This window comes from Malaclemys terrapin, chromosome 24, assembly GCF_027887155.1.
Source record: "Malaclemys terrapin pileata isolate rMalTer1 chromosome 24, rMalTer1.hap1, whole genome shotgun sequence".
In the NCBI taxonomy this organism is placed as follows: Eukaryota; Metazoa; Chordata; order Testudines; family Emydidae; genus Malaclemys; species Malaclemys terrapin.
Genome location: NC_071528.1, coordinates 6,956,708 through 6,981,875, shown reverse-complemented (window position 1 = coordinate 6,981,875; position 25,168 = coordinate 6,956,708). Strand labels below are relative to the sequence as shown.

Sequence of the window (25,168 nt, the reverse complement as noted above, 5' to 3'; positions counted from 1 at the left end):
CCCCATATGCCTCCCTTTGCTCTGCAATCTCATGCTAGTCTATTCTTGGGGCCTTGCTTGAACAGACATCACAGCTGTGTTGACATTGTACCAAACCATGCATTTTTGTGCATGGCTGCCAGAAAGCACTAGGGCGAGACCACCAAACACATCTTCACGTGAGGGCTAAGCCAGATACTGTGTACTAAGTTTTATCTTGTTTATACTTTGTTGTGCTGAACACATGTAATTTTAGTGCTTGTGTGTTTCAGTTTTGATCTCTCTATCCTCTGGGATGCCCAATCACAGTGCCAGCATCCAGGTACAGCACTTCTCTTAATGTTCGTATTTTGCCACGTCATACCTATTTATTCTGAAAACTGGGGGAAAGAAATACTTCAGATATTTGAAGTAGGAGCCTGCCGATCGGACAGCCTTGCTTATTGTCTGGCTTTTATTTAGTTATTTCTCAGATAGTTTCCTAAAGTTCCTTTCCTCTAAAATTCAGCTTGTGTGCGCTCTCTTCTGCTTCCCCTATCCCTAAAGGGTGTGTGGAGCAGGGAAAGCCAGATGCCTAAGAATAAGATTCAATTTGAGAGGCTTTGCTATTGCTTTTGATCAATTGCCACTCAGAACACAATCACTGGAGCTCCATGTTCCCTTCATCTTATGATCGGTTAATGTAACAATACTGTCTTACCAGTGGTCACAGATCCTGGTAACACTGCTTTGTCATGTATTGCACCCACCCTAATATAGCGAGTCATCTCCATTAAGGGACTATTTTAAATAGTATTCTTCTCAAAGCTCACATTAATCCTGACTTGCACTTCTTTCCAGCTCTGTGTTCAGAAGTTACGAATACTAATAGAAGATTCAGATCAGAACTGTAAGTGTTGCTCCTCTTCCTAGAGGCTTCAGTGGCCAATCTGATGGGGCTAAGTGGCAGTGGGATTAAAAACAATGGGCGGTGTTATAGACTGCCCAGTGTTGTGTGAATTGGTACTAAAGAATAGTGAAAATCATAAACATGTACAACAAGCTATTTTTTAAGTAGATGAATAATAGTGCCATTTATGGTATGTTAAATCTAAAACCAAAAATAATTTTCTCTCCATCTCCTGGGTTTTCCCTTCATAGATCTTCCAGTGAGGAAGCACATCCAAGAAACGCTAGTTATTCCATAGACTAATGGTAAAATCCAAGACTGCCAGACTTGTTAGTGCTGGGAAATGCATTGGCATAAGTTACTTCTAGCCTACACCATTTAAATCCTTTTTAGTGACGAATCTTTTCCAAGCACCTGTAGCGAGAACTATAAATGTCTTCCTCACCGTCAGAGGAGAACAGCCCCTTTTCAGTATATTAATTCTGTTTGCACTATTGGCGTAGCTCTAACACTCTGGCAGAACCCAGCCACGGAGCACATGCGGTACCATCTTGGGCAGCGGTCTGCACTTCATCCAGTACCAACATTGGTGCAAGCAGTGCAGATGACCTGATGCTGACCTGGCAGTACAGATGCTGCTGGCACCATAGTAATTTTCAGTACAGCGTGATCTTGCTATGCCCATGCAGCCTGAGTCACTTACTATCTGCAGCCATTAATTCCTTTATGGTACCAGCTACCGGCGCTGTTTATATCAGGCACCTCTCCAGCTCCAGTGTGGGGGGAACGGTTACTTACTTTGCAATAACTGTGGTTCTTTAAGATGTGTTTTCTACATGGAATTCATGACCTGCGCTCCTTCTCTGCTGCTGTGGAGGAATGGTGGACCTGCTTTGCCTTTTATGTCTTTGAGGGTGGAGAAGGTGATCAGGGCATGTAGGGTGCAAACAGTCCAACTGACACTGCTGGCCAATACACTCTAATCTTGCACACATGGCGTGCATGCATACATCTCAAAGTGCCACAGTGACTGCCACTCTTTACAGATGGCAGAACCCGAATGGGTGTGACTCGGCTGAGAGTATACACGCGGGGGGCAAAGGAAGAAATAGGAGCTTAGGGTGCTCTTTTCGTTTTCTATCTGATAAATGGGCTCCCTCTGTCAAAGTTGATCCCAAACGGTATATTTGGAATCTGAGGTTAGATGGGAAAGTCAGCCCATCTTAAAATCCCCTGTGCTTTCAAGACACAATACAGTATGTACAATATGTGGAAAACTTGTATTTTGTGTTTTTTTTCCCCCACAGTGAAGTACCTGGGTTTGTTAGCAATGTCCAAAATCCTGAAAACTCATCCTAAGTCAGTTCAGTCCCACAAGGATCTCATTCTCCAGTGTTTGGATGATAAGGATGAATCCATCCGACTCCGAGCTTTAGATCTCCTATATGGCATGGTATGTTTCTGTGCATTCCTCCCTCCTCCTTAGTTAGCACTTAAAAAAAAAAAAAGCCCTGCGGTGAGATCCTTGCCCTTACTTTGGCCCCTTTATGCAGGGTGAAGGGGCTGGTACGACATGGAAAGATTCCCCTGATCACAGGCACTGTAGAAGACATCTATAAGGCTGCCTTCTGAAGACCCCTTGCAAACCTTGGCATAGACCAGACCAGATAACCAGCAGGGTGTTGAGGGTGGGGGCTGTAGAATACAGTGCTTTGGAAATTCCCGGCACCACTACTGTCTGTACTATAGATGCTGTAACTCAAACATGACTCCAGGGCTGTCTAAATTACGCTGGAGCTGAGGAGCTGCATCCGATCAGGACACAGAGTTGGCTTTAAGCCACCTTAATCTGCCATGCCCCACCATGTCCCTCTGGGGCCTGGAGGTGCAACACACAATCTCATCCCAGGTGCTTGTGCCTCTGTTCCTTTGCATGCGTGTTCTGTGTTTTGCCACTGTTCAAGGAAGTTTTAACAATGCTGGCTAGACTAAAGAAATACAGCTTAATGGAGATAATCTTGTAGGTTTTTGAAGGCACTGTGGTTACAACCTTGGTGTATAAAGTGCCTTTCATCCAAAAAGCTCTATAAAAATACATCCACATGGGGGGATCGTGGCAGACTTCATTCCTAAAATGCTGTGATATTTTGGCAGTGGAAGTAAAGAATATTGTGTCCCGTTTAAAGTGTTTTTCTGGTTGCTTCATAGTTGGGCAGAGAGTATCTAACCAAATTATAATTGCGTGGGAGTCTTGACAAGAGGTCAAGATGTTTTTTTACATATTCAAAAGACAGCCCTTCCAGCAGTGCTGCCTAGCATTCTGCTGGAACACTGACTCAGAAGGAAAAGTGCCATATACTGAGTCATCAACAGCACTTCTGCAATACCTACGCTTCCTGGAAGGTCTCCATCTATTTCCTGATCAAGCCTGAGATGTGCTGTGATCATAGCATGAGGTGATATGACTGCAGACGCTGGTGGTCACAAACGTGCACTGAATTCCCTACTGGTTGCTACCTGTCAATATATTAGGTTCCCAGAGCAAGTTAAAGGGCAGTTATGCTCTAATAAGTGACTTATAAAGTTAGCATTGTTTTTTGGGTCAGAGGGGTGTTTTCATAAGTCTATCAAACTTGCTCAGTTTACAAGGGTAAAATAGTCTTTTCAAGTCCTCAACATGGCAAACTGCAACCAGAAGCTGAAAATTCAGCTGTCTTCCTTCAGGTTTCTGTGTCATTGCCGTACTGTAATACTAATTCTGAGTTCTGTTATGGCTCACGATTGCAGAGCTGTATTGGATCAGCATTGCTAATAGGAGTGAAAAGTAATAGCCAGATTTCGATGGTCAAATGTGACTCTGCATGCATGCACGGGGCAGATCTGTTAAGGTAGTAGTATCATATTCACATAGTCACACTTCTGCCTATAATGCACTTTAAGGGGTAGAAATCAGAATGAGCAGTCATTGGGAAAATACTGAAAATTAAAAAGGCTTTTAAAATGTATGGGGTTAGCCTCAGATTTAAAATCTGATTTATGATATCCATAACATATCACCATAGTATCCTTAAATAAAATAAAATAAATACAATATCTCCACTAATTTATTTTCCTAGAACTGGAAGGGACCTTGAAAGGTCATCGTGTCCAGCCCCCTGCCTTCACTAGCAGGACCCAAGTAGTGATTTTGCCCCAGATCCCTAAGTGGCCCCCCCAAGGACTGAACTCACAACCCTGGGTTTAGCAGGCCAATGCTCAAACCACTGAGCTATCCCTCCCCCCCTTGCAGTTACGGATTGAAAATTATTCAGATCTAGTGGTCAGGGTCTTACCAAGTTCAGTCCTGGGCTTATGCAGATAAACCTCTGCTAGATCAAGTGTCCAATGACAGGTGTCCAGCCATTAGGCTGGCACAAACGCTATCGAGACGTGCCCCAACAAATAAATTCAGTCTCTGGCTGCAGCTAAATTGCACAGCAGTCCAGAGCCAGAGATGTTGTTAGTATCTCTCTGTGTTCTTAATACCTGTCTCACCCTCAAACAGATACAGGTACATCTACTAAGTATCTACTACTTTCCTCAACTTTTATGAAATGGGAAAGACCTGGCAGCAAGTCCGCATTACCTGTCTGTGGCTCATGTCTCATTTCACTCTTAAAACAGGTGTCCAAAAAGAACTTGATGGAGATAGTGAAGAAACTGATGATTCATGTGGACAAAGCCGAAGGGACAACATACAGAGATGAATTGCTGACCAAAATCATAGACATATGTAGCCAATCCAACTACCAATACATCACAAACTTTGAATGGTCAGTACTTTTGCATGTAGACTTTGAAATAAGCAGGGATGGCACCATCTGCTTGCCTGCTATTAAGATTATATCACTTTCACCTCCTGTAGGTACATAAGCATCCTGGTGGAACTGACCCGGTTGGAAGGTACTCGGCACGGTCACCTTATAGCAGCTCAGATGCTGGATGTAGCTATCAGGGTTAAAGCCATTCGTAAGTTTGCTGTTTCCCAGATGGCTATGCTCCTGGACAATGCCCATCTGATAGCCAGCAACACGCAGAGGAACGGCATCTGTGAGGTGCTTTATGCTGCTGCCTGGATATGTGGGGAGTTCTCAGAGTAAGTGCAAAGGGAAAGTTTTTAAATCACTTTTGAAAGGTGAAAAGCAGAATGGTTGCAGATTGAGACTCCTTTCACTCGAAAGTGAAGGTGTCTTGGGTGATGGAAGCTCAGAGCATGAACCATAGAGCCACCAAAGCAGTATTTCAGAGTGACCACTGCTTTTCCCAGCCTGGTGCAGCTGCTCCTACCCAAAATGACTACTGCATTTGAAAAGCTGTTGGGCTAGTCCGTGTCTCTTGCATCCATATCCCTGCCAGCCGAGAAAGTAAGGGATGGATGTGGGTAGAAGTGACGTCACAGAGAGGCAGCATGCACATTCCCTGGGAAAGGTGGTGTTAACTTGGTCAATAAATCTTGGTCTGATTTAAATGGATACTGTCAACTCAAAACTCAGAGGCATAAGAGGTAATAGAAAACACTTTCCTGTTCAGTTTGATAACTTTCTGCATTTGACAGAATTTTATGTATAATTTCCCCTACAGAGTCAGCCGGCTTCTCCTTTTTGTGCAGGTCTTCCACACAGCTGTGGGAAGACTCTCTCTTTTTAAATAGGAAAATGTAACCTGACCCACAAAAACCGGCAGTGTGAAAGCTGGATTCTGTTTTTGCTTATGCATTAATAATATCACTTACTAAGTTCCATTTTGTTTAATAGGTGTGCACAGGTATAACAAACCTTTGTTACTGGTGACGTATAAGATGGAAAAAACATAGCTTTACTGTTGGATCCTAGACTGAGTTTGCAGAGCAAACATTTATTAAAAAAAACAAAACAAAAAACCAACTTGTAAATTGAGCACGCTTTTAATAGATATCACTGAAATGGAAACTAAAATGCCACTTCAGAGTTGAACCATAAGTAGTATTGCTTACATAAGATTATTACTGTAACCTGGGACTGTGTTTAAAGAAAAAAAAAATTGTGGATCTCAAGCATTTATGGACTTGCTGTATATATATTTATATTGTTGTCCTATTTCTTTCTCTTGTGCTCATCTCCAAAAATTTGGGTCATAATGCAAATTAAAACAGTACTGGACTAAAAGCAGACCCCCAGCCAGTCAAAACAAGCAAAGACGAGGGGTAGTTAATGAAAAAGGAAGCCCTTATGTCACTTACCAGATTGACAGGAATGGATTTCTTGCGCATCCTTATACTTTCCTCAGGATCTAAAATTTCATTTAGAATAGATAGTGAAATCTGGGTCCCACAGAAGTCTGGCAAATTTCCCACTGATTTTAAATAGGAGCCAGGATTTCACCCCAAATATTCCATCCTTTCTGGTTGTGAAGGCAGTCATGAGTAAGGCTGCGTGTGTATCTCCAGAAGTCCTGGATTCCATCACTGCTGCAGCGGCCAGTGTGGCTGACCCCAGGGCCACCTAAGCAGGGGCCCGGGGCCACCTAAGCAGGGGCCCGGGGCCAGCCGCACCAGCTGCTGCAGGAGCGGCCTGTGGGACTGTCGGAGCAGTGGCCGATGCAACTGGCCCTGGGTGCGGCCCCTGGTGGCTGGTCCCAGAGGCCCCCCAGAACAGCAGCACCCCAGAGGCCCCCCAGCTAAGATTTAGTCAGGAGTATTTATAGTAAAGGTCATGGACAGGTCACGGGCTGTGATTTTTTTTTTGTTTATTGGCAAAATACCCATGACTAAATCATAGCCTTAGTGATGAGAGTCTGAAACAAAAATCAGAGGAGTAGCCGTGTTAGTCTGTATCCACAAAAACAACGAGGAGTCCGCTGGCACCTCAAAGACTAGCTTTTGTGGGTAAAAGTGGGTTTTTTACCCACGAAAGCTTATGCCCAAATAAATTTTAGTCTTTAAGATGCCACCGGACTCCTTGTTGGTTTTGTGGGGGCGGAGGGGGGGAATGCTGCTGTCTGACTGGGAATAGAACTGCCAGACATCTGCGTCCGTTCAATGTATTTCAGACACCTTGAGGAATCAAACCAGACCTTAGAAGCAATGCTGAGGCCTAAAGTGACCACTCTACCAGGCCACATCCAGGCAGTTTATGTCCAGAACATGGTAAAGCTTTATGCATCCATCCTCCAGCAGAAAGAGCAAGCCGGGGAGAAGGAAGCAGCCCAGGAAATTACCCAGCTGATGGTCGACCGTTTGCCTCAGTTTGTACAGAGTGCGGATCTAGAAGTACAAGAGAGGGTAAGGGAGCAAAACTCTCGTTGGTTTTGTCAAAATGATCTTTAAACCTCTACTATTGGCTTAATTTGTGCTAGTGAATTAACATAATCTTGCATGGGTCATGCATGTATTTTATATAAATACCTATCATACAAGATCTCTGCTGGCATTATGTACCTTGCACACCTCAGTGATGCAGGAGCGTAAACAATTCTTACTTTATAGATGTGGATACTGAGACACGGGGAGACTGAATGACTTGCCCAAGATCGCTCGCGCAGCCCAAATCTGACTCACAGTCCTGTGCTTTAACCATTAGACCGATCTCCGTCTATATAAATAGTAGTTTGCAGTGTTGTTGTAGCACTGTTGGTCCCTGGATATGAGACACACAAGGTAGATGAAGTAATATCTTTTATTGGACCAGCTTCTGTTGGTGGAAGGTACAAGCGTTTGAGACCTGAGGAAGAGCTCTGTGTAGCTCAAACGCTTGTACCTTCCAACAGAAGTTGGTCCAATAAAAGACACACACATAATATGCAGTTACAGCCCAAACCAATCCTGCAAAGATAGAAATCTATAAATGCTATGTTCGTGTTTGCATATTGAGCAGCATCAGTCTCTGTGATTTCATACCATGCCACACTTATCACCCTATCTGAGCACCTTGGAGTGCAACTCTTCATAGCAGGCAGCTCAAAATAAGAGGTGACTGTTGCAAACACTGCATTAGTGCGTGTTCCAGAAAGAATTGCTACAAATGTTGATGCCTGAAGTGGTTTGTCAATCAGTGTTCTAAAAACTCTCGCAGCCTCTGATGGGGCCCACACTGGGCAACAAGGGGTTAAGGGATTATTTTGGGCTCAGCCAACCCATGTGCAGCAAATGCTCCATCTGTTGAGGAATTAAAAGGCAGGGAATTAGCCCATTTGGGTAGCAGACCTGCAGCCCCTGGCTCCAGCAGTGCAGAGCGGAGAGAAGCCTAAAAGCTCTGACATAGCTGCCCAAAAGGGCCCTCCCTGAGGAAAGGGAGGAGACAACCAGAGAGGGAAATATCCAGTGGACCTTGGACATTGGTAACCACCTCTTTCTTATTTTGGTTTGGATTTCCCCACTAGGGGAAAACTTTGGAGTAAGCTGGGTGGGGGGTGAGAGGAAGAGGCCCAGGGAGGACAGCCTTGGTTGCCAAGGCCCTGGGTTGGAGCCCGGTGGAGTGGGAGGGCTCGGGCTCCCCTCCCCACAACGCCGTTGGCAGTCAGGGGTTGTGACCATGATGACTAAGCCACACTCCCCAACCAGACCCCGAGTGAGGACTATTCCATAGCCCCCACTGAATCAAGGTGCAAGGTGAAGGGAGTGAAAGGCCATTATCTACAGTGTATGGAAGGAGCAGAGGACATAGAGTATAGATTAAAAATGGTCAGTGAAAATTATGTGCATAAAGAAAAGTGCTTTAAAAAAAATCCTCTGACATTTATAACCAATGCAGTCAGTTTTGCCAACTAAGCCATGAAATCATAGGGTATGTCTACACTACGAAATTAGTTCGAATTTATAGAAGCCGGTTTTATTGAAATCGGTTGTATACAGCCGATTGTGTGTGTCCACACATAAAATGCTCTAGGTGCTGTAGTCGGCGGACCGCATCCACAGTACGAGGCTAGCGTCGACTTCCGGAGCATTGCACTATGGGTAGCTATCCGACAGCTATCCCACAGTTCCCGCAGTCTCCGCCGCCCCTTGGAATTCTGGGTTGAGATCACAATGCCCGGATGATGCAAAACAGTGTCGCGGGCGGTTCTGGGTACATGTCGTCAGGCCCCTCCCTCCCCCGTCACAGCAACGGCAGACAATAGATTCGCGCCTTTTTACCTGGGTTACCTGTGCAGACAACATACCACGGCAAGCATGGAGCCCGCTCAGCTCAGCTGAGCTCACCGTCACCATATGTCCTCTGGGTGCCGGCAGACGTGGGACTGCATTGCTACACAGCAGCAGCTGCTAACTGCCTTTTGGCGGTAGACGGTGTAGCATGAGTGATAGCCGTGGGGCTGGCAGCCGTAGGGCTGCATTGCACCAGCCCCTTGTCCTTTGGTAGGCGATGGTATATTATGATTGGTACCCATCGTCGTCGTACTGGAGTGGCTGTCAATCATGGCCACCTGGGCATACATGTTTCGATGATGATGGCTACCAATCGTAATATACTATTTTCTGCCAATTGCCCAGTATTGTCTGCTAAGCACCCAGAAGAGGCCGAGGGCGATGCTGGGTACTGGTGGACGTGGGGCTGGCAGACGTGGGGCTGCATTGCTACACAGCAGCAGCCCCTTGCCTTTTGGCAGACGATGGTATATTATGACTGGTATCCGTCATCTTCATACTGGAGAGGCTATCACTCATGCTGCACCGTCGGCTGCCAGCTTAAGATGTAAAAAATAGATTTGTTCTGTATTCATTTGCTTCCCCTTCCTCCGTGAAATCAATGGCCTGCTAAGCCCAGGGTTTTCAGTTTAATCTTTGAGGGGACCATTCTGTGTGACAGTTGTTTGTGTTTCTCCCTGTTCCTGTACGCCATGTCGTCACTCGGCCCTCCCTCCCTCCCGCCCTCCCTCCTTCTCCTGGTCCATCAGATACTACTTTCGCGCCTTTTTTCTGACCAGGCGCCATAGCTAGCACTCAGATCACTGCGGCAATTATGAGCACTATGAACACCACGCGCATTGTCCTGGAGTATATGCAGAGCCAGGACATGCCAAGGCGAAACCCGGACCAGCCGAGGAGGCGATTGCAGCGCGGCGACGAGAGTGATGAGGAAATTGACATGGACATAGACCTCTCACAAGGCACAGGCCCCAGCAATGTGGAAATCATGGTGTCACTGGGGCAGGTTCATGCCGTGGAACGCCGATTCTGGGCCCGGGAAACAAGCACAGACTGGTGGGACCGCATCGTGCTGCAGGTATGGGACGATTCCCAGTGGCTGCGAAACTTTCGCATGCGTAAGGGCACTTTCATGGAACTTTGTGACTTGCTTTCCCCTGCCCTGAAACGCCAGGATACCAAGATGAGAGCAGCCCTCACAGTTGAGAAGCGAGTGGCGATAGCCCTGTGGAAGCTTGCAACGCCAGACAGCTACCGGTCAGTCGGGAATCAATTTGGAGTGGGCAAATCTACGGTGGGGGCTGCTGTGATCCAATTTGCCAGGGCAATGAAAGACCTGGTGATAGCAAGGGTAGTGACTCTGGGCAACGTGCAGTCAATAGTGGATGGTTTTGCTGAAATGGGATTCCCAAACTGTGGCGGGGCCATAGACTGAACCCATATCCCTATCTTGTCACCGGAGCACCAAGCCACCGACTACGTAAACCGCAAGGGGTACTTTTCAATGCTGCTGCAAGCCCTGGTGTGGATCACAAGGGGCGTTTCACCAACATCAACGTGGGATGGCCGGGAAAGGTACATGATGCTCGCGTCTTCAGGAACTCTGCTCTGTTTCGAAAGCTGGAGGAAGGGACTTTCTTCCCGGACCAGAAAGTGACCGTTGGGGATGTTGAAATGCCTATCGTGATCCTTGGGGACCCAGCCTACCCCTTAATGCCATGGCTCATGAAGCCATACACAGGCAGCCTGGACAGGAGTCAGGACCTGTTCAACTACAGGCTGAGCAAGTGCCGAATGGTGGTGGAATGTGCATTTGGACGTTTAAAAGCGCGCTGGCGCAGCTTACTGACTCGCTCAGACCTCAGCGAAAAGAATATCCCCATTGTCATTGCTGCTTGCTGTGCGCTCCACAATATCTGTGAGAGTAAGGGGGAGACCTTTATGGCGGGGTGGGAGGTTGAGGCAACTCGCCTGGCCGCTGATTACACGCAGCCAGACACCAGGGCGGTTAGAGGAGCACAGCAGGGCGCGGTGCGCATCAGAGAAGCTTTGAAAACGAGTTTTGTGACTGGCCAGGCTACTGTGTGAAACTTCTGTTTGTTTCTCCTTGATGAACCCTCCAAACCACCCCCCCCCCCCCCCCCCGACCCGGTTCACTCTACTTCCCTGTAAACCAACCACGCCACCCCACCCCACCCTCCCCTCCCCAATTCAAGCACCGCTTGCAGAGGCAATAAAGTCATTGTTTTTTCACATTCATGCATTCTTTATTAGTTCCTCACAGAAGTAGGGGGATAATTGCCAAGGTAGCCTGGGATGGGTGGGGGAGGAGGGATGGAAAAGGACACACTGCATTTTAAAACTTTAACTCTTATTGAAGGCCAGCCTTCTGATGCTTGGGCGATCATCTGGGGTGGAGTGACTGGGTGGACGGAGGCCCCCCCACCGTGTTCTTGGGCGTCTTGGTGAGGAGGCTATGGAACTTGGGGAGGAGGGCTGTTGGTTACACAGGGGCTGTAGCGGCGGTCTCTGCTCCTGCTGCCTTTCCTGCAACTCAACCATACGCTCGAGCATATCAGTTTGATGCTCCAGCAGACGGAGCATTGCCTCTTGCTGTCTGTCTGCAAGCTGACGCCACCTATCGTCTTCAGCCCGCCACTTGCTCTATTCATCCCGCGATTCAGCCCGCCACCTCTCCTCTCGTTCATATTGGGCTTTTCTCATCTCCGACATTGACTGCCTCCACGCATTCTGCTGTGCTCTATCAGCGTGGGAGGACATCTGCAGCTCCGTGAACATATCGTCCCTCGTCCTACGTTTTCTCTTTCTAATGTTCACGAGCCTCTGCGAAGGAGAAACATTTGCAGCTGGTGGAGGAGAAGGGAGAGGTGGTTAAAAAAGACACATTTTAGAGAACAATGGGTACACTCTTTCATTACAAGGTCGCATATTTCGGCTTGCAGGCAGCCATGGTAGGCCACAGTGTTTTGGCTTTTTTAACCTTCTTAACATGCGGGAAAGGTTGCAAACAGCAGCGCATTTCCCATATCAAGGATGAATTGGGTTGCCCATTTAAAATGGGTTTTCAATGTAAAAGGAGGGGCTGCGGTTTCCCGGTTAACATGCGGCACAAACACAAGTAAACCACCCCCCCCCACACACACACACACGATTCTCTGGGATGATCACTTCACCCCTCCCCTCCACCGCGTGGTTAACAGCGGGGAACATTTCTGCTCAGAAGAGCAGGAACGGGCGCCTCTGAATGTCCCCTTAATAAAATCACCCCATTTCAACCAGGAGAGCTTTCTGGAGATGTCCCTGGAGGATTTCCGCTCCATCCCCATACACGTTAACAGACTTTTCCAGTAGATGTACTGGCCACGATTGCCAGGGCAAATTAATCATTAAACACGCTTGCTTTTTTTTTTTTTTGTAATGTTTACAAATATTTACAAAGTTACACTCACCAGAGGTCTCCTGTGTGCCCTGAGGGTCTTGGGTGAGTTCGGGGGTTACTGTTTCCAGGTCCAGGGTCACAAACATATCCTGGCTGTTGGGGAAACCGGTTTCTCCGCTTCCTTGCTGCTGTGAGCTACCTACAGTACCTCCATCGTCATCTTCCTCGTTCCCCGAACCGTCTTCCCTGTGTGTTTCTCCAGTGAGAGAGTCATAGCACACGGTTGGGGTAGTGGTGGCTGCACCCCCTAGGATCGCATGCAGCTCCGCGTAGTAGCGGCAAGTTTGCGGCTCTGCCCCGGACCTTCCGTTTGCTTCTCTGGCTTTGTGGTAAGCTTGCCGTAGCTCCTTAATTTTCACGCGGCACTGCTGTGTGTCCCTGTTATGGCCTCGGTCCTTCATGGCCTTGGAGATCTTTTCTAATACTTTTCCATTTCTTTTACTGCTACGGAGTTCAGCTATCACTGCTTCATCTCCCCATATGGTGAGCAGATCTCGTACCTCCCGTTCAGTCCATGCTGGAGCTCTTTTGCGATCCTGGGACTCCTTCACGGTTACCTGTGCTGATGAGCTCTGCGTGGTCACCTGTGCTCTCCACGCTGAGCAAACAGGAAATGAAATTCAAACATTCGCGGGTCTTTTCCTGTCTACCTGGTCAGTGCATCTGAGTTGAGAGTGCTGTCCAGAGCGGTCACAATGAAGCACTGTGGGATAGCTCCCGGAGGCCAATAACGTCGAATTCCGTCCACACTACCCCAATTCCGACCCGCAAAGGCCGGTTTTATTGCTAATCCCCTCGTCGGAGGTGGTGTAAAGAAACCGGTTTAAAGGACCCTTTAAGTCGAAAGAAAGGGCTTCGTTGTGTGGACGTGTCCAGGCTTAATTCGGTTTAACGCTGCTAAAGTCGACCTAAAACCGTAGTGTAGACCAGGCCATAGTAAGGAAGAATAGGCAGTGTAGAAAAAAATTCCCCTTGAGGCTCAGTATTCAGTGACCTGCACAGCAAGAGTTGATTCTAATTTGTATGTGGTGTTAAATGTATTCTTGAGGCATCAACATTACTTTATGGATAGGGCTGGGAGCTCCCTTAGGAGCTTCTGAAAATCCCGCCCACAATGCGTTTCATCCTAGCATCTGAGTGTTTTGTAAGGGTGGATAAGCATTGTCCCTATGTTATAGATGGGGAGGCGGAGGCACAGTTTGGGTTGTATGCCCAAGGTCACATAGTGAGTCTGTGGGAGAGCTGGGTAAGGAGTCCTGACTCCCAAACCCCTGCTCTAATCCAGCAGCCCACAGTGCCCCCTGTAATCCTCCTCTGCCAGTCTCTGTAGCTTCAAGGATGTCTGTACAGTTACAAAATGCTATATCTTACTGCAGCTGTTTGCTCTGTTTTCTGGTTCAGTGACTGTCAGTGCATTGACACTAGTTCTTAAACCATTTTTTGTACTTGGTTTTCCAGGCTTCTTGCATTTTGCAACTGATTAAATACATTCAGAAGCTACAAATAAAAGAGGTGCCTGTAGCCGAGGAAGTGATAGCCCTGTTTGCAGGCGAACTGAACCCAGTAGCTCCTAAAGCACAGAAAAAAGTCCCAGTTCCGGAAGGGTAAGATTTTTTTTCCCCTACAGTCTTTTAATTGTAAGCTCTTAGAAAATGGGAGTATGCCTTCCTCCGTGTCTGCAAAAGGCTTAAATAATAAATAAAAGTGTTAATTCCAATAATAAAGCTAACTCTGAATGACTAGAAACTGAATGACTAGAATAACTCTGAATGACTGCACATGGCTGTGCATGTGGACAGAGCTATGTGTTGTAAGTAAATATATTTTGACCTTAGTCTGAGTCTATAAATGTTGCCATTGTTGCCAGTTTGGACCTTGATGCTTGGATCAATGCGCCTCCATCAGATAGTGAGTCTGAAGATGAAAAACCCAAAACAATTTTCCATGATGAGGAGCAAAGGCATTCCAGACATAGACAGCCAGAGATTGATGAGGAAGAATTGGCCAGGGTAAGTGAACATAAAAATACAGTTTATGCGTTTAAAAAAGCATGATAAAATGGTATAGCCAACATCACTAGAGAAGTCGGAAATGTTGCCATAGCTGCATAACACAGACGGGAGCTATGCCTTTCTCCCCACTTGGAAACATTTTATAAAGCGAGTAAGGATAGAAGTCATTGCATTCAACTGCTTAATCGTTGCAAACTGCTCCAGAGCCGGTATGCAAATCCATACTTCTTATTATAATGTTGTCTTGGTCCATGCTGCTGTTCTCTTTCGAGCTGAGAGCAAAGGGTTTTTTTGGAACAGATTTTCCAAAGGACTCAGCAACCAACGTGCAGAGCTCTTCTGAAAGTCTAGCTGCTTATTTTTGTGTCTAAATGGGAGCTGAGATCTCTTCCAAAGTTGGCCCAAGTTGGGAGTGCTGAGCTCTTCTGAAAAATCTAACCAGTAAGCTCTGCAGGGATATATTTTACTGACCTCTGCCAAGAAGATGGACAGACTTTAAAAAAAAAAAAAAAATGGTTGAAGGAAATGCCTGGTCACTCTACCCAGTAGAGGGTCATTCAATTGAAATAGGAGTGTGGGTTTTATTTACTGTAGATGGGCAACCCTCCTCAATTTGCAGTTGACTTTGAGGCTTGTCGCTTTGTGCGAAATCTGTTAGAGGCGGACATGATCAATCTTGGCAGTTCTGTGTTGGGCTTTGTTACCTATGTTTTTCACAAAAACTGTGTGAGCACACACATACGTTTGTTACACTACCCATCCCTGCAACGTGTGCTATTTGTACCACAGGAAGATGCAGGGATTAAATAGGAGTTGAAGCCAAGGTGCCTCCTCTGAAACCTGTCCAGAAATTGCCAACTCTTAACAATTCCTATTTGCAATGCAGCTGAGAACTGTCATGCCTATAACACCCTGCTTCTGGCGTTTTTCCGTTTTGATCAAGAATTACTTGTTAGGCTCGAATAATTCCCTCTTTCCACCTCAACTGCAAAATAGGGATAGAAGCAACCAACTGACATCAAAACCTTGTTGCCTTCAGGAAGTTTACATCTCTCCTGGCAGAGAAGCCAAAGAATAGGGCAGGGATATTTTTAGATTAGTGCTCCCTATCGGCTGTTTTCTAGTTTCTGTTGCAACTACACAACTTGAGAACTAGATAGCTTTAGACCCCAGTTATTTTCCCAGAGCCTCTTGAGAGTTGTTTGCAGTGCTACCAATATGCAGCAAGAACACACTTTGTAATGTCTGGAAATAACACAGAGAAAAATCTTCAAATTTATAACTCCAAATACTTTTTTTAGCGCCGAGAAGTCCGGAAACAGGAACAAGCAAACAATCCATTTTATATTAAAAGCTCTCCTTCCCCACAGAAGGTAAGTCTAGCTTGTTAAAACATTCTCTCGCTGTCTGTGTATGTAACAGTACAAGGACCCTCAGACTTTCATAGTCGCATCTTAATAAACTGTCTTGTGGATCTCTTCCCTCTCTTTGGGAGCATTCCAACCACTTCCTCTCCCCCATTTGTGATCTCTTAACAGCTTAACATCGTTGTGGCAACTGCAGCAATTGTTTCCATGGCAGAGTATCATAAGGACGATATTTAATGTCTGGTGATCTTTAATGCACAATTTTTAAATTACCATCTCCTTTTGGTCTCCAGATCTGCCCCTCCCACCTTGGCTGGTCCCCTTTCTTGTTCCCTTCTTGTGTTTACTTGGTCCTCTCTCCCCCCTCTTCTCTCATGCTTTACTGTGGTTTGGTTCCCTTCTCCCCTGCTGTGTGCATGCTGCCCTGCCCACTTGATCCTTTACTCCCACTGCTTTGTGGGCATAGTGCTCAAATGCTAAGTCCCCTTCTCTTCTGAATCACGGTACTCTCTGGCTAGTAGCTTTGGTTCCTGAGGGCATCTCCGATTGGTTGCTTTAATATAGCACTGGTCTCTAGTCTAGAGGCAGCTGGGACTGACCCCTCCTTGTCTCCAGCTATGTATAGGTCTACTTTGTGTTGAAGAGCCCGAAAACCACTAGAATCGGCTGGCCGGAGCAGTCAGCACTGTGTGAGCAGCTAGCGCTCCATGGATCTCCAGTAGGCTGCGGTTTGGGAACCGCTGGAGCAGTAATTGTTGCTGTTCCTTTTAGACAGAAGTTGAGAATCATCTTACTAACTTCTTAAGTACAGCCTAGAATTTAGACTCCAGCTCTGAAGAGCAGCTGGTAAAAGTGGAGTAAATAGCTGCAAAGAACACGACATAAACCAAGTGGCCTCTACGGTGCCACAAGTACGCCTGTTCTTTGTGAAAATAAAACAAGTCAGGTGAATCCACTGGTTTCGTAATTTGGATACGTGTTTTCCTTGTAGATCAGGATAATTAATTGTATCTAAAGTCCTTTCCTCCCTCCCCCACCCCTCCCCCCAAAATTCCCATGCAGGCAGTTGGACATTCTGTTGAAATGTTGCAGTAAATACACTTGGCAACATGGCAGGTTGCCAGACCCTGAGCTTGGTGAGCAGTAGAGGAAGGGTGAGGTAGATGAGTGCACCTGGTGTGGTCAGCAGCAGTGAACTTCAGCCGTTAATTCAGCAGACTGGCTGGCTTGAATGCACACGCCATGTGTCTGTTCTCTGGACCAAAAGCATCAAAGGAGCATTAATTAAATTGATTTGTTGCCTCTCCCTTCTTTTAGTCTCTTCTTTCTTTCCCCCACTCCTCCTTGAGCTGGGGCTTTCCATTGCCCCATTTCCCACGACCTGGACCTCAGCATTGACTCTGAGGTGGTAAGCAATAGAAACTTCCTCACGTGATTTTCGCCATCAGTTCAGTGCTTTTCTTGGCTGTAACAAGTAATGTTAAAACAATCACATTTCCTATGCACCTGTTGCGACATGATTAGCACCAATGAGCCAAATAGTTTTTCAGGCGGTCTTATTTAATCTGCCCTTTGAAGTGTTCACATCACAGGTTAAACCGTTATTTCTATTTACTATTTCTATATAATGGAGACATTTTCAAAAGTTTCTGATGAAGATACTCAAAATGTAATAAATCAGAATTGATTTCTTGTTTGGTTGAACATCAGCATAGGCCGATGTACCTAATCAAGCTTTGAAATGAGGGACAATAACTCAGTATGCTCTCCTATTGTAGAGTCAATGCTAATGTATCAAATCTTCCATTTTCCCAGCAATACCAAGACACCCCAGGTGTGGAGCATATACCTGTGGTCCAGATTGACCTTTCTGTTCCCCTAAAAGTTCCAGGTAAGCACATTGACCAAACCAATTTCACAGTGGAGATGAAGAATTTAATAATTCAACAAAAGAGTAGTAACTTCCTCTCAGTTCTAGAGGATAGGCGAATAGCTTTGGTCTTGCATGTCGAGTTCCCACATTGCCTGTCACTTCTGAGTGTGCTATTGAAATTAAAACCATAGTTTCCACTGTCCTGTGGATTGTAAGGCCAGCCTTCCTTTAAGTGTTAAATAATAAAATAACCCTACAGTTAGGTGTAATTCACAGGCTGACTGCATAATATGAGAACAAACCAATATTCTGTCAGGAAACATTCCTCTTTAGAATGTCCACGTGCTGCGATTTAATATCTGAGACAAAAGGCTGTGATCAGAGCTGATGGGTTGGAGATAAAGTGAATTTGAGGAGCTGTAGGCCGCTTCTGAATGGCAGACGGATATAGAGCTGAAAAACTATGGCTGAAGTGCAGCACATGGTAGAGAATTTCTAAATACACAGCAGCCTTGCATGAGTGACTTCTTTCGGACCAGGTTTACAGCCTTAATGTTCTCCTAGGATTTAGTGAAGGGTTTCCCAAGGATATGAAAAATGCTGTCAAATATTCATTTGCTTGAGAGTAGTCTCGAGGCCAGATTCTTCTTTCAGTGATCTGTCTAACTCACAGTAAAGTCAGCAACAGTTGTGAATGAGAATGGGAGCAGAGTTTTGTCCACTGGCTTGCAAAGGGCTGTGAAGTTGGTTGGAGGAGGCTTTTATTGAAGTCGCTGTGGACAGCTGGGAAGTGAAAGGGTAGCTTGGGGCTTTGCTCCTTTAGGATTCTAAGTCGGGAGGCAAAATAAATATTAACTCCTAACTTTCTAATGCGACGGTCAACCTGTAAGCAACTCTCACCTGAGAGCAACTTGCGTCCATGTGTTCAGGAATGCCCATGTCTGACCAGTATGTGAAACTGGAGGAGGAGCGGAGGCATAAACAGAAGCTAGAGAAGGACAAGAAAAAGAAAAAACAGAAAAAAGAGAAGAAAGGCAAACATCGCCGCCATAACTCCCTGCACACAGAGAGCGATGAGGACATTGCCCCAGCTCAGCACGTGGACATCATCACGGAGGAGATGCCAGAGGTCAGTTGCTTACTCGATAGTCTGAGCTGTGGGACTTGTTTGTGTCCCACCGAGGCATATGTTAAGGTTCCCCATTTCCCATTAAAAATTAGACTCTAACGTCAGCCTCACTGGGTCATTGTGATGTGGGGGTCCTGACTTCTCTTTGCAAAGCTGGTTGAATAGCAACATATGCTGCTTCCCCAGTGAAACCTTCCCGCTAAAGGGATGGGAAGTCTATTGGTGCACCGAGCAAAGGCTGCAGTTGACCCAATAGAAAAACAAATGACTGATATTAAACCCACAATACATGTCTGCTGTAGAAATAATGCTACCCACATAGCTGTTTCATTTATGATGCCTCACTGTTTCACTCTGAGTTTAACTTGCATCCCAATCAGCAGGCTTTCTGCTAATATAGTTAATTGTACCTGCTTGTGCCTGTAGTCTTTGTTCCAATCAAAACCAAATTCATCAGTAATTGAAATACTGGGGTTTATGAAAAATAGTTGTTCTACTTTAAATTCATCTGATAAATGCCTGAATGCAGGATTAAATTGTACAATATATGTGACTGCTCATGTCTAACTGTGTAAGGAGGTCTGTGTCACTTGTATCAATCCGGTGAGATTGAATTTGGGATGGGACTGTTCTAGTTTTGGAACTGTGCTCTGCTTGTGTCTTCAGTGGACAGTCAGTTTTTCTTTCCCTCCCCACCCAATTAGAATGCGTTGCCCAGTGATGAGGATGACAAAGATCCCAACGATCCATATAAGGCACTTGATATCGATCTGGATAAGTAAGTACAAAACTGTGATATGTGGGTTTTCTTGCCTGTTAGCCAGATTACATGAGGTCTTGGAGGTCAGTGCAGGACTACAAAGGTTACGGTGATTAAAGGTTCTACGGTAGGATCTAGGTTCTGCTTGCACTAGATGCGAAGGCCAATCTGGCAAAGCCCATCAATCCTCACCCATCTCTGAGCCGACCGCCACCTGGCCTAATCTGTGCACATTGGAAAACCACCACACATACAAATAGCTTGTTTCTTCTGGGATTTCCGAGACCTGCTGCAAGGAATGTAGTGAATCAGCTCTGCCATTAGTAGTAGTTCAGAGCATGGCTGGATCCCTGTTTGGGTGCTGGGAGGAATGGGAAATGGGGAGAGTCACACTTCTATTAACTGCACACGTACTAAGCAGTTGCTCTTCCTTTGTGCCTCTTCCCAGTAGCTCTTCAAAATGCTTTGGCTGGTGGAAGGTGACCAGTGATCTATCCCAGCCCATTGAGTTGGGAGCAGTGGAATGCTGGGATCCTCATGTGCCCTGCTGGAAATCTTAAACCCCCAAAGGGCATTTAATAGCTACCATCAGAGACCAATTATAAAATGTTGCCTGGAGAGGTTTTTCTGCTGTTCTGGAGACTCGTGGTATTGGATTCATTGTAGTTGCTGGTTTAGGACCCACTGATGCCTCCTGCAGAACATTGATGGAGGGTCTGTTTAGAGCCTGTTCTGTTTCCCTTTCGGACAATAAAAAATGGGGGAGAACAGACTTCATGAAGAAACAGATGAATTCTTTAAGAAGTCGTCGTCTTTCTGTTTGACTCCAAGAGGAATAAGTAGGAAATGAATTCCTAACAGGAAAGATCCTGGTTGCATGCAAAGGCTAAACTGACCAGTGTGGAAAACACTAAGCAAAGCTGTTTCTAAATGGAGTGTTCCAGGAGGTGTCATTGGGCCGTCACACCATTTCTATTCATGCGTTTCCCATTTACACACAGTCATTGTGCTCTTCTGTCACGTTTTCTCATATCTCTGTCCTCTCTCTCTTTTTCTCCCTGTGCTTGCACTGCTATGTCTGTGCCACTCACACACACGCAGTCTGGTTTCAGGGAAGCCTACCAGGTAAGAGTATATCACTAAGTAGATGGTCATCTTTGAAAGGTTGGTTGATACCAGTGAGCAGTGTGAACCGCTCCAGAATCATGGATGGATTAGAATCATTGCCTCCAAACTATGAATGAGACTCCCCCATCCTTACTGGCTTTCTTTGAGCCATGTCCTCTGTCACCATACAACTACACATGAAATTATTTTAAGACTGAGATCTGTTGACTGTTTGATCAGACACGATCCTGTTGTGTTTTACAGTGTCTGTGTTTGAAGTAAAGTTAGATCAAGTCCAGTTCTTCATCCAGAATCTTCCTAATCTTATGCTTGCTGTTCAACAAACATGCGAATCAGCATTGAACAAAAACACAAATCTGAATGTAACAGTCCATGCAGAGGCGATGTATGTGGGGGTCAAGTGCCTCCCCACCTCACTCGCCCCCCCCCCCGCAGATTTGTTGCTTGACTTGTATTTAGCATGCTCAGTAACACTGCAGAAGCCGGCTGCCCTCCCCCTGCCTCCCCACTATCAGCTGGCACTGGTTGTCTGAGTCCATGGACTTTCTCTTAACTGTCTCACCTTAGTGTGACAGTAACAGGGAAGATGCTGTTATAGTTGACTCTGGGCATAGAATATAAAGCCAAACTATTAGACACAGTTCTGTTGTGATATGGGTGTTCCAGTTTAGAGTGCAGACTCGTTTTAATTTTAATGCTGGGGCTTGTGATTCACAGCACAACCTTCCAAAATGAAATTGCTTCTAAGTAATGCTAAGAGAACTCCATTTACAATCATAGCGATCCTGTACAGTGGTTCAAATACAAGAAACATTGAGTCCTTGTCCTCGGGATTTGTTTGAGCCAGGCTATCACTTCATAAGATACAATTCATTGCTTGGCTTGTCACATTTCTATTGCAAACGTTTCCTCCTATTTTACATCTTCGCTGATTTCTCAAGGATAATTTCATAGATTTGCAACATAATGAATGCTGCGAGTGTGTGTGTGTTTCAGTTCTTCAGTAAGCATTATTTAATCTGCAAGTGCGTCACTATCTTTTAAGGGTGTTTAAGTGCCCGGGGCTGACAGCTCACAGTAGCCAGCCAGCTCATCTAACGTCTAATGCCTGGAGGCACAGTCTGTGTGGTTGCATAAATGAGCCTTTATTGGGATTCTGAAGTGTGGGTCAGTTGAGATTTTTTTGTATGTGATCCTAGGAGAATTCTGTATGAGCTTTTTTGAGGTGGAGTGCGCGTGTGGGGGGAGGGGAGGAGAAACTTGTCTGGGAATCTAGTAAGTGCTCTGTGCAACAGGGAAACTGCCTTCGCTGGAAGGTAACTAATCCTCTTTTGTTAAGACCCTTAGCAGATAGTGAGAAGCTGCCTGTGCAGAGACACAGAAATGCTGAGAACCTGAAGTCGCCAGACACAGAAGCTCCCTTAGTAGGAAAAAAGAGCAAGAAACCCAAAAAGAAGGAAAAGAAACACAAAGAAAAAGAGCGAGAGAAAGAAAAGAAGAAAGAGAGAGAAAAAAAGGTGACTGAAGAAGGAAAAAAGGTAATTATCTGTGTTTCAAACGTGCTGCAGTAGGCCATATACTGCCAGGTATTTTCCATGTCCGTGGTCAGTTGTGGCTGGTACTAGGGGGGACACAGCTGATTATTTTTACTTCGTTTCACTTCTTTGGATTTCTGCAGTAATAAAAGCAGCACCTGCCTAGGTGCCCCTGCCACAAGTTACAAGTACACAAATAAAAGTAAACCGCTACTTAGCCTTGGCAGCCTGCAAAACTCGCCCTTGGCAGCACACGCCAACACGGAGCTAACGAAGAAAGGGCAATACAGTGAGCTGCTTTAGCAGGGAAATGACCACTTGAACCCCACTTTTGTATTTAGAAAATGAAGTGAATTTCCTGCTGGCAAAAGTTGAGGCCAGTTGTTGGCTGCTGCCCTGAAGACTCAAATATTCTCTGCACAGACCAGTTTACGTGGAGAACAGCAGTGGCACAAGCTTCCCCAGACATTGCAGCCGGTGTCCCTGGTCTATGACCTAGAGAGACCATTTGTGGGGATAAGGGTCAGCCTGCAGACTGACTAGGCCCAGCCTCTCTGCTCAGACTGCGAACAAAGATGCTATTTAAAGCTAATTGTCCTGGTAGCTTTATGAAGCTGGACCTGACCAACTGATTTCATGAGGGCCGTCAAATGATAGACTTGTGGTTACTTCCAACCAGGGCTAGGTTTAAGGCCCCCCGAGCCATCTGTTCTCCCCATTTCTACACATGTTGCAGCATCTTCCCATTTCAAGCAACTTGCTGCATGGCTGTACGTGAGAGCAATACAATGCAAATGTTAAAACGTAAATCCACAGACTAATGTTAACGCAATGGTAAAGGTTTGTTTGCTTTGGTGTGTGTCAGGGGGAAGACTTGGATTTCTGGCTCTCCACTGCTCCACCTCCCTCCTCCATAACACAGACACAGGTAGGTCTGTTAGTAGCCCCCCCAAAAAAAGCTTTTCCTTGTGGGTGAGAGTACAGTTACAAGCTCTGAAATGAACTCTAGTGTTAGTGCAAAGAGAGAAGGGAGATGAGGGCTCCAGCTCGTTCTGATGGTCCTACCAGGATCCCTTTGCTATAAGGCAGTGGAAATTAGTCCCGTCCAATTAACAGTTGCTCTGTAGGGTGAGGCTTCAAGCCCAACTACAGAGGGAGAGCCGTGGGTTTGAAAAGCACCTGTAAATGCATGGAAATAAAGGGGTATGCTGAGTCAACTACCTGCATTGTATACAGCATGTCGCTAACCCCTTCAGACTAACTTAATGAGCTGAGTGTGTCTGGAAACATGCAGATCAAGGAAACCTGGGTTTTGAGGGTGGGTTACATACCTTCCTCACTGCATCCCATTCTTTAGGGATATTGCAGTGTTCATGGCATGTCTAGGTCCCCCAGAGCTTAGCAGTAACAAAACAAAACAGTTTTCTTGTGTGTCTTGTCCCAAGTCCTAAACCCCTGAAACAAACACGTTAGCAGACCTTTAATAACAGCTCTAAGATAAAAAGCGTCTGACGAAGTGGGTATTCACCCACGAAAGCTTATGCTCCAATACATCCGTTAGTCTATAAGGTGCCACAGGACTCTCTGTTGCTTTTTACAGATCCAGACTAACACGGCTACCCCTCAGATAGCTCTAAGATAGTACAGCAATAATTGATCCATTCTACCCAGGACTTAATTGTTTGCGTTATCTACATTCAGTTAGTGTCATAGCCCTTCTGATTGCTTCCTGTCCAGAGTGAGCCTGAGGGGAGCACTGTCCTAGCTGAACCTGAGGAGAATGAAGACGCAAAGAAGGAAGAGCAAGAAGAGGACAACGACGAAGGAAAGGTGAGTGGTTAAAGAATTGACACCAAACGGTCGTGATCTCAACATAAGTACTACCAGACTGGATCAAACCACTGCTCCAGTATCCTGCTACCAACAATGACCAGTACGACTGCTTCAGAGGAAGGTGTAAGAAGCTTTGCTGTAGACAGTGATCGGATAACCTGCCCCTGGGGATCTCTGAACCCCTAATAGAGGCTGGGTTATGCCTCGTAGCAAAGGGGCAGTTAACTGACCATGTCCAACACTGAGCTTCTCCCATGGCCATATGTTCCAATTTAACAGATTCAGACCTCTGCTTGTAGAACACTGCCTTGGGTTTGAAGCATTTGCAACTTGGAGGCAGGCAGCAGTGACACGCTGGGAACCCAGAACAGGATTATTACTGAGGTGTAGAGCAGGAGCCAAGGGTTGAAGTATTACTACTAGGGAAACTCGTCGTTTTTAAGAGCACATTGCTGACGCTTGTTTCTGTTGCATGGTAGAAATCCTCCAAGCATAGGAAGAAAAAGCACAAGAAGGAGAAGGAGGAGAAATCCAAGGACAAAAAGAAATCCAAGAAGAAGCATCATCACAGTGAGGAAGAACCAGGGGAGTCGGTACAGAATGGAACGCTAGATGATGAACCGCTACCGGTGAGGAGCTGTGCAGCTCTGGCGTCTGTAGGGTGGAGGGGGAGGTGTGTTTGCTACATTATCCCAGAGCCGCACGTGTACCTATTTCCCCAGCATCTTAGCATGTCTTATAGACCCTCCCATCAAATGACCTTAAGGCAACTACAAAATTTGCTTCTATGGATAATTAATTAGGAGAGGATTTAGTGTATTTAGCTGTCTCTTCCTGCAAAGTGAGGAGGAGGAGGAGTCACGTGACCAGCCAGCTCTCCACAGAAGGATGCCTATGCACTGTTCTAGCCGAATGTCCTTTCCTTCTCAGAGTTAGAGAATGTTTCAACTAAGCAAACGCTGGAGAGAAAAACTAGGCTTGAAAACCGTGGTGTTCAGGAATGCTCAGAGGCATGTGGATATGAAGCTGCGATTTCTAGGGC

The 25,168-nt window shown here is 45.9% G+C and overlaps 1 protein-coding gene across 2 annotated transcripts in view; it reads left to right on the top strand.

Annotated features, from left to right (window-relative positions):
- The window catches only part of AP3D1 (adaptor related protein complex 3 subunit delta 1), a 73,059-nt gene that overhangs the window by 39,089 nt on the left and 8,802 nt on the right, over positions 1–25,168 (top strand). For both annotated transcript variants that reach the window (XM_054013983.1, XM_054013984.1), the window contains 16 exons: positions 252–301; positions 820–868; positions 2,176–2,321; positions 4,532–4,680; positions 4,773–5,003; positions 6,935–7,166; positions 13,948–14,093; positions 14,357–14,498; positions 15,803–15,874; positions 17,684–17,759; positions 18,671–18,870; positions 19,575–19,648; positions 22,098–22,296; positions 23,159–23,221; positions 24,031–24,123; positions 24,606–24,755. In XM_054013983.1, the coding sequence (XP_053869958.1) occupies positions 252–301; positions 820–868; positions 2,176–2,321; positions 4,532–4,680; positions 4,773–5,003; positions 6,935–7,166; positions 13,948–14,093; positions 14,357–14,498; positions 15,803–15,874; positions 17,684–17,759; positions 18,671–18,870; positions 19,575–19,648; positions 22,098–22,296; positions 23,159–23,221; positions 24,031–24,123; positions 24,606–24,755 (2,072 nt within the window). The remainder of the gene's footprint in view (positions 1–251; positions 302–819; positions 869–2,175; positions 2,322–4,531; positions 4,681–4,772; positions 5,004–6,934; positions 7,167–13,947; positions 14,094–14,356; positions 14,499–15,802; positions 15,875–17,683; positions 17,760–18,670; positions 18,871–19,574; positions 19,649–22,097; positions 22,297–23,158; positions 23,222–24,030; positions 24,124–24,605; positions 24,756–25,168) is intronic.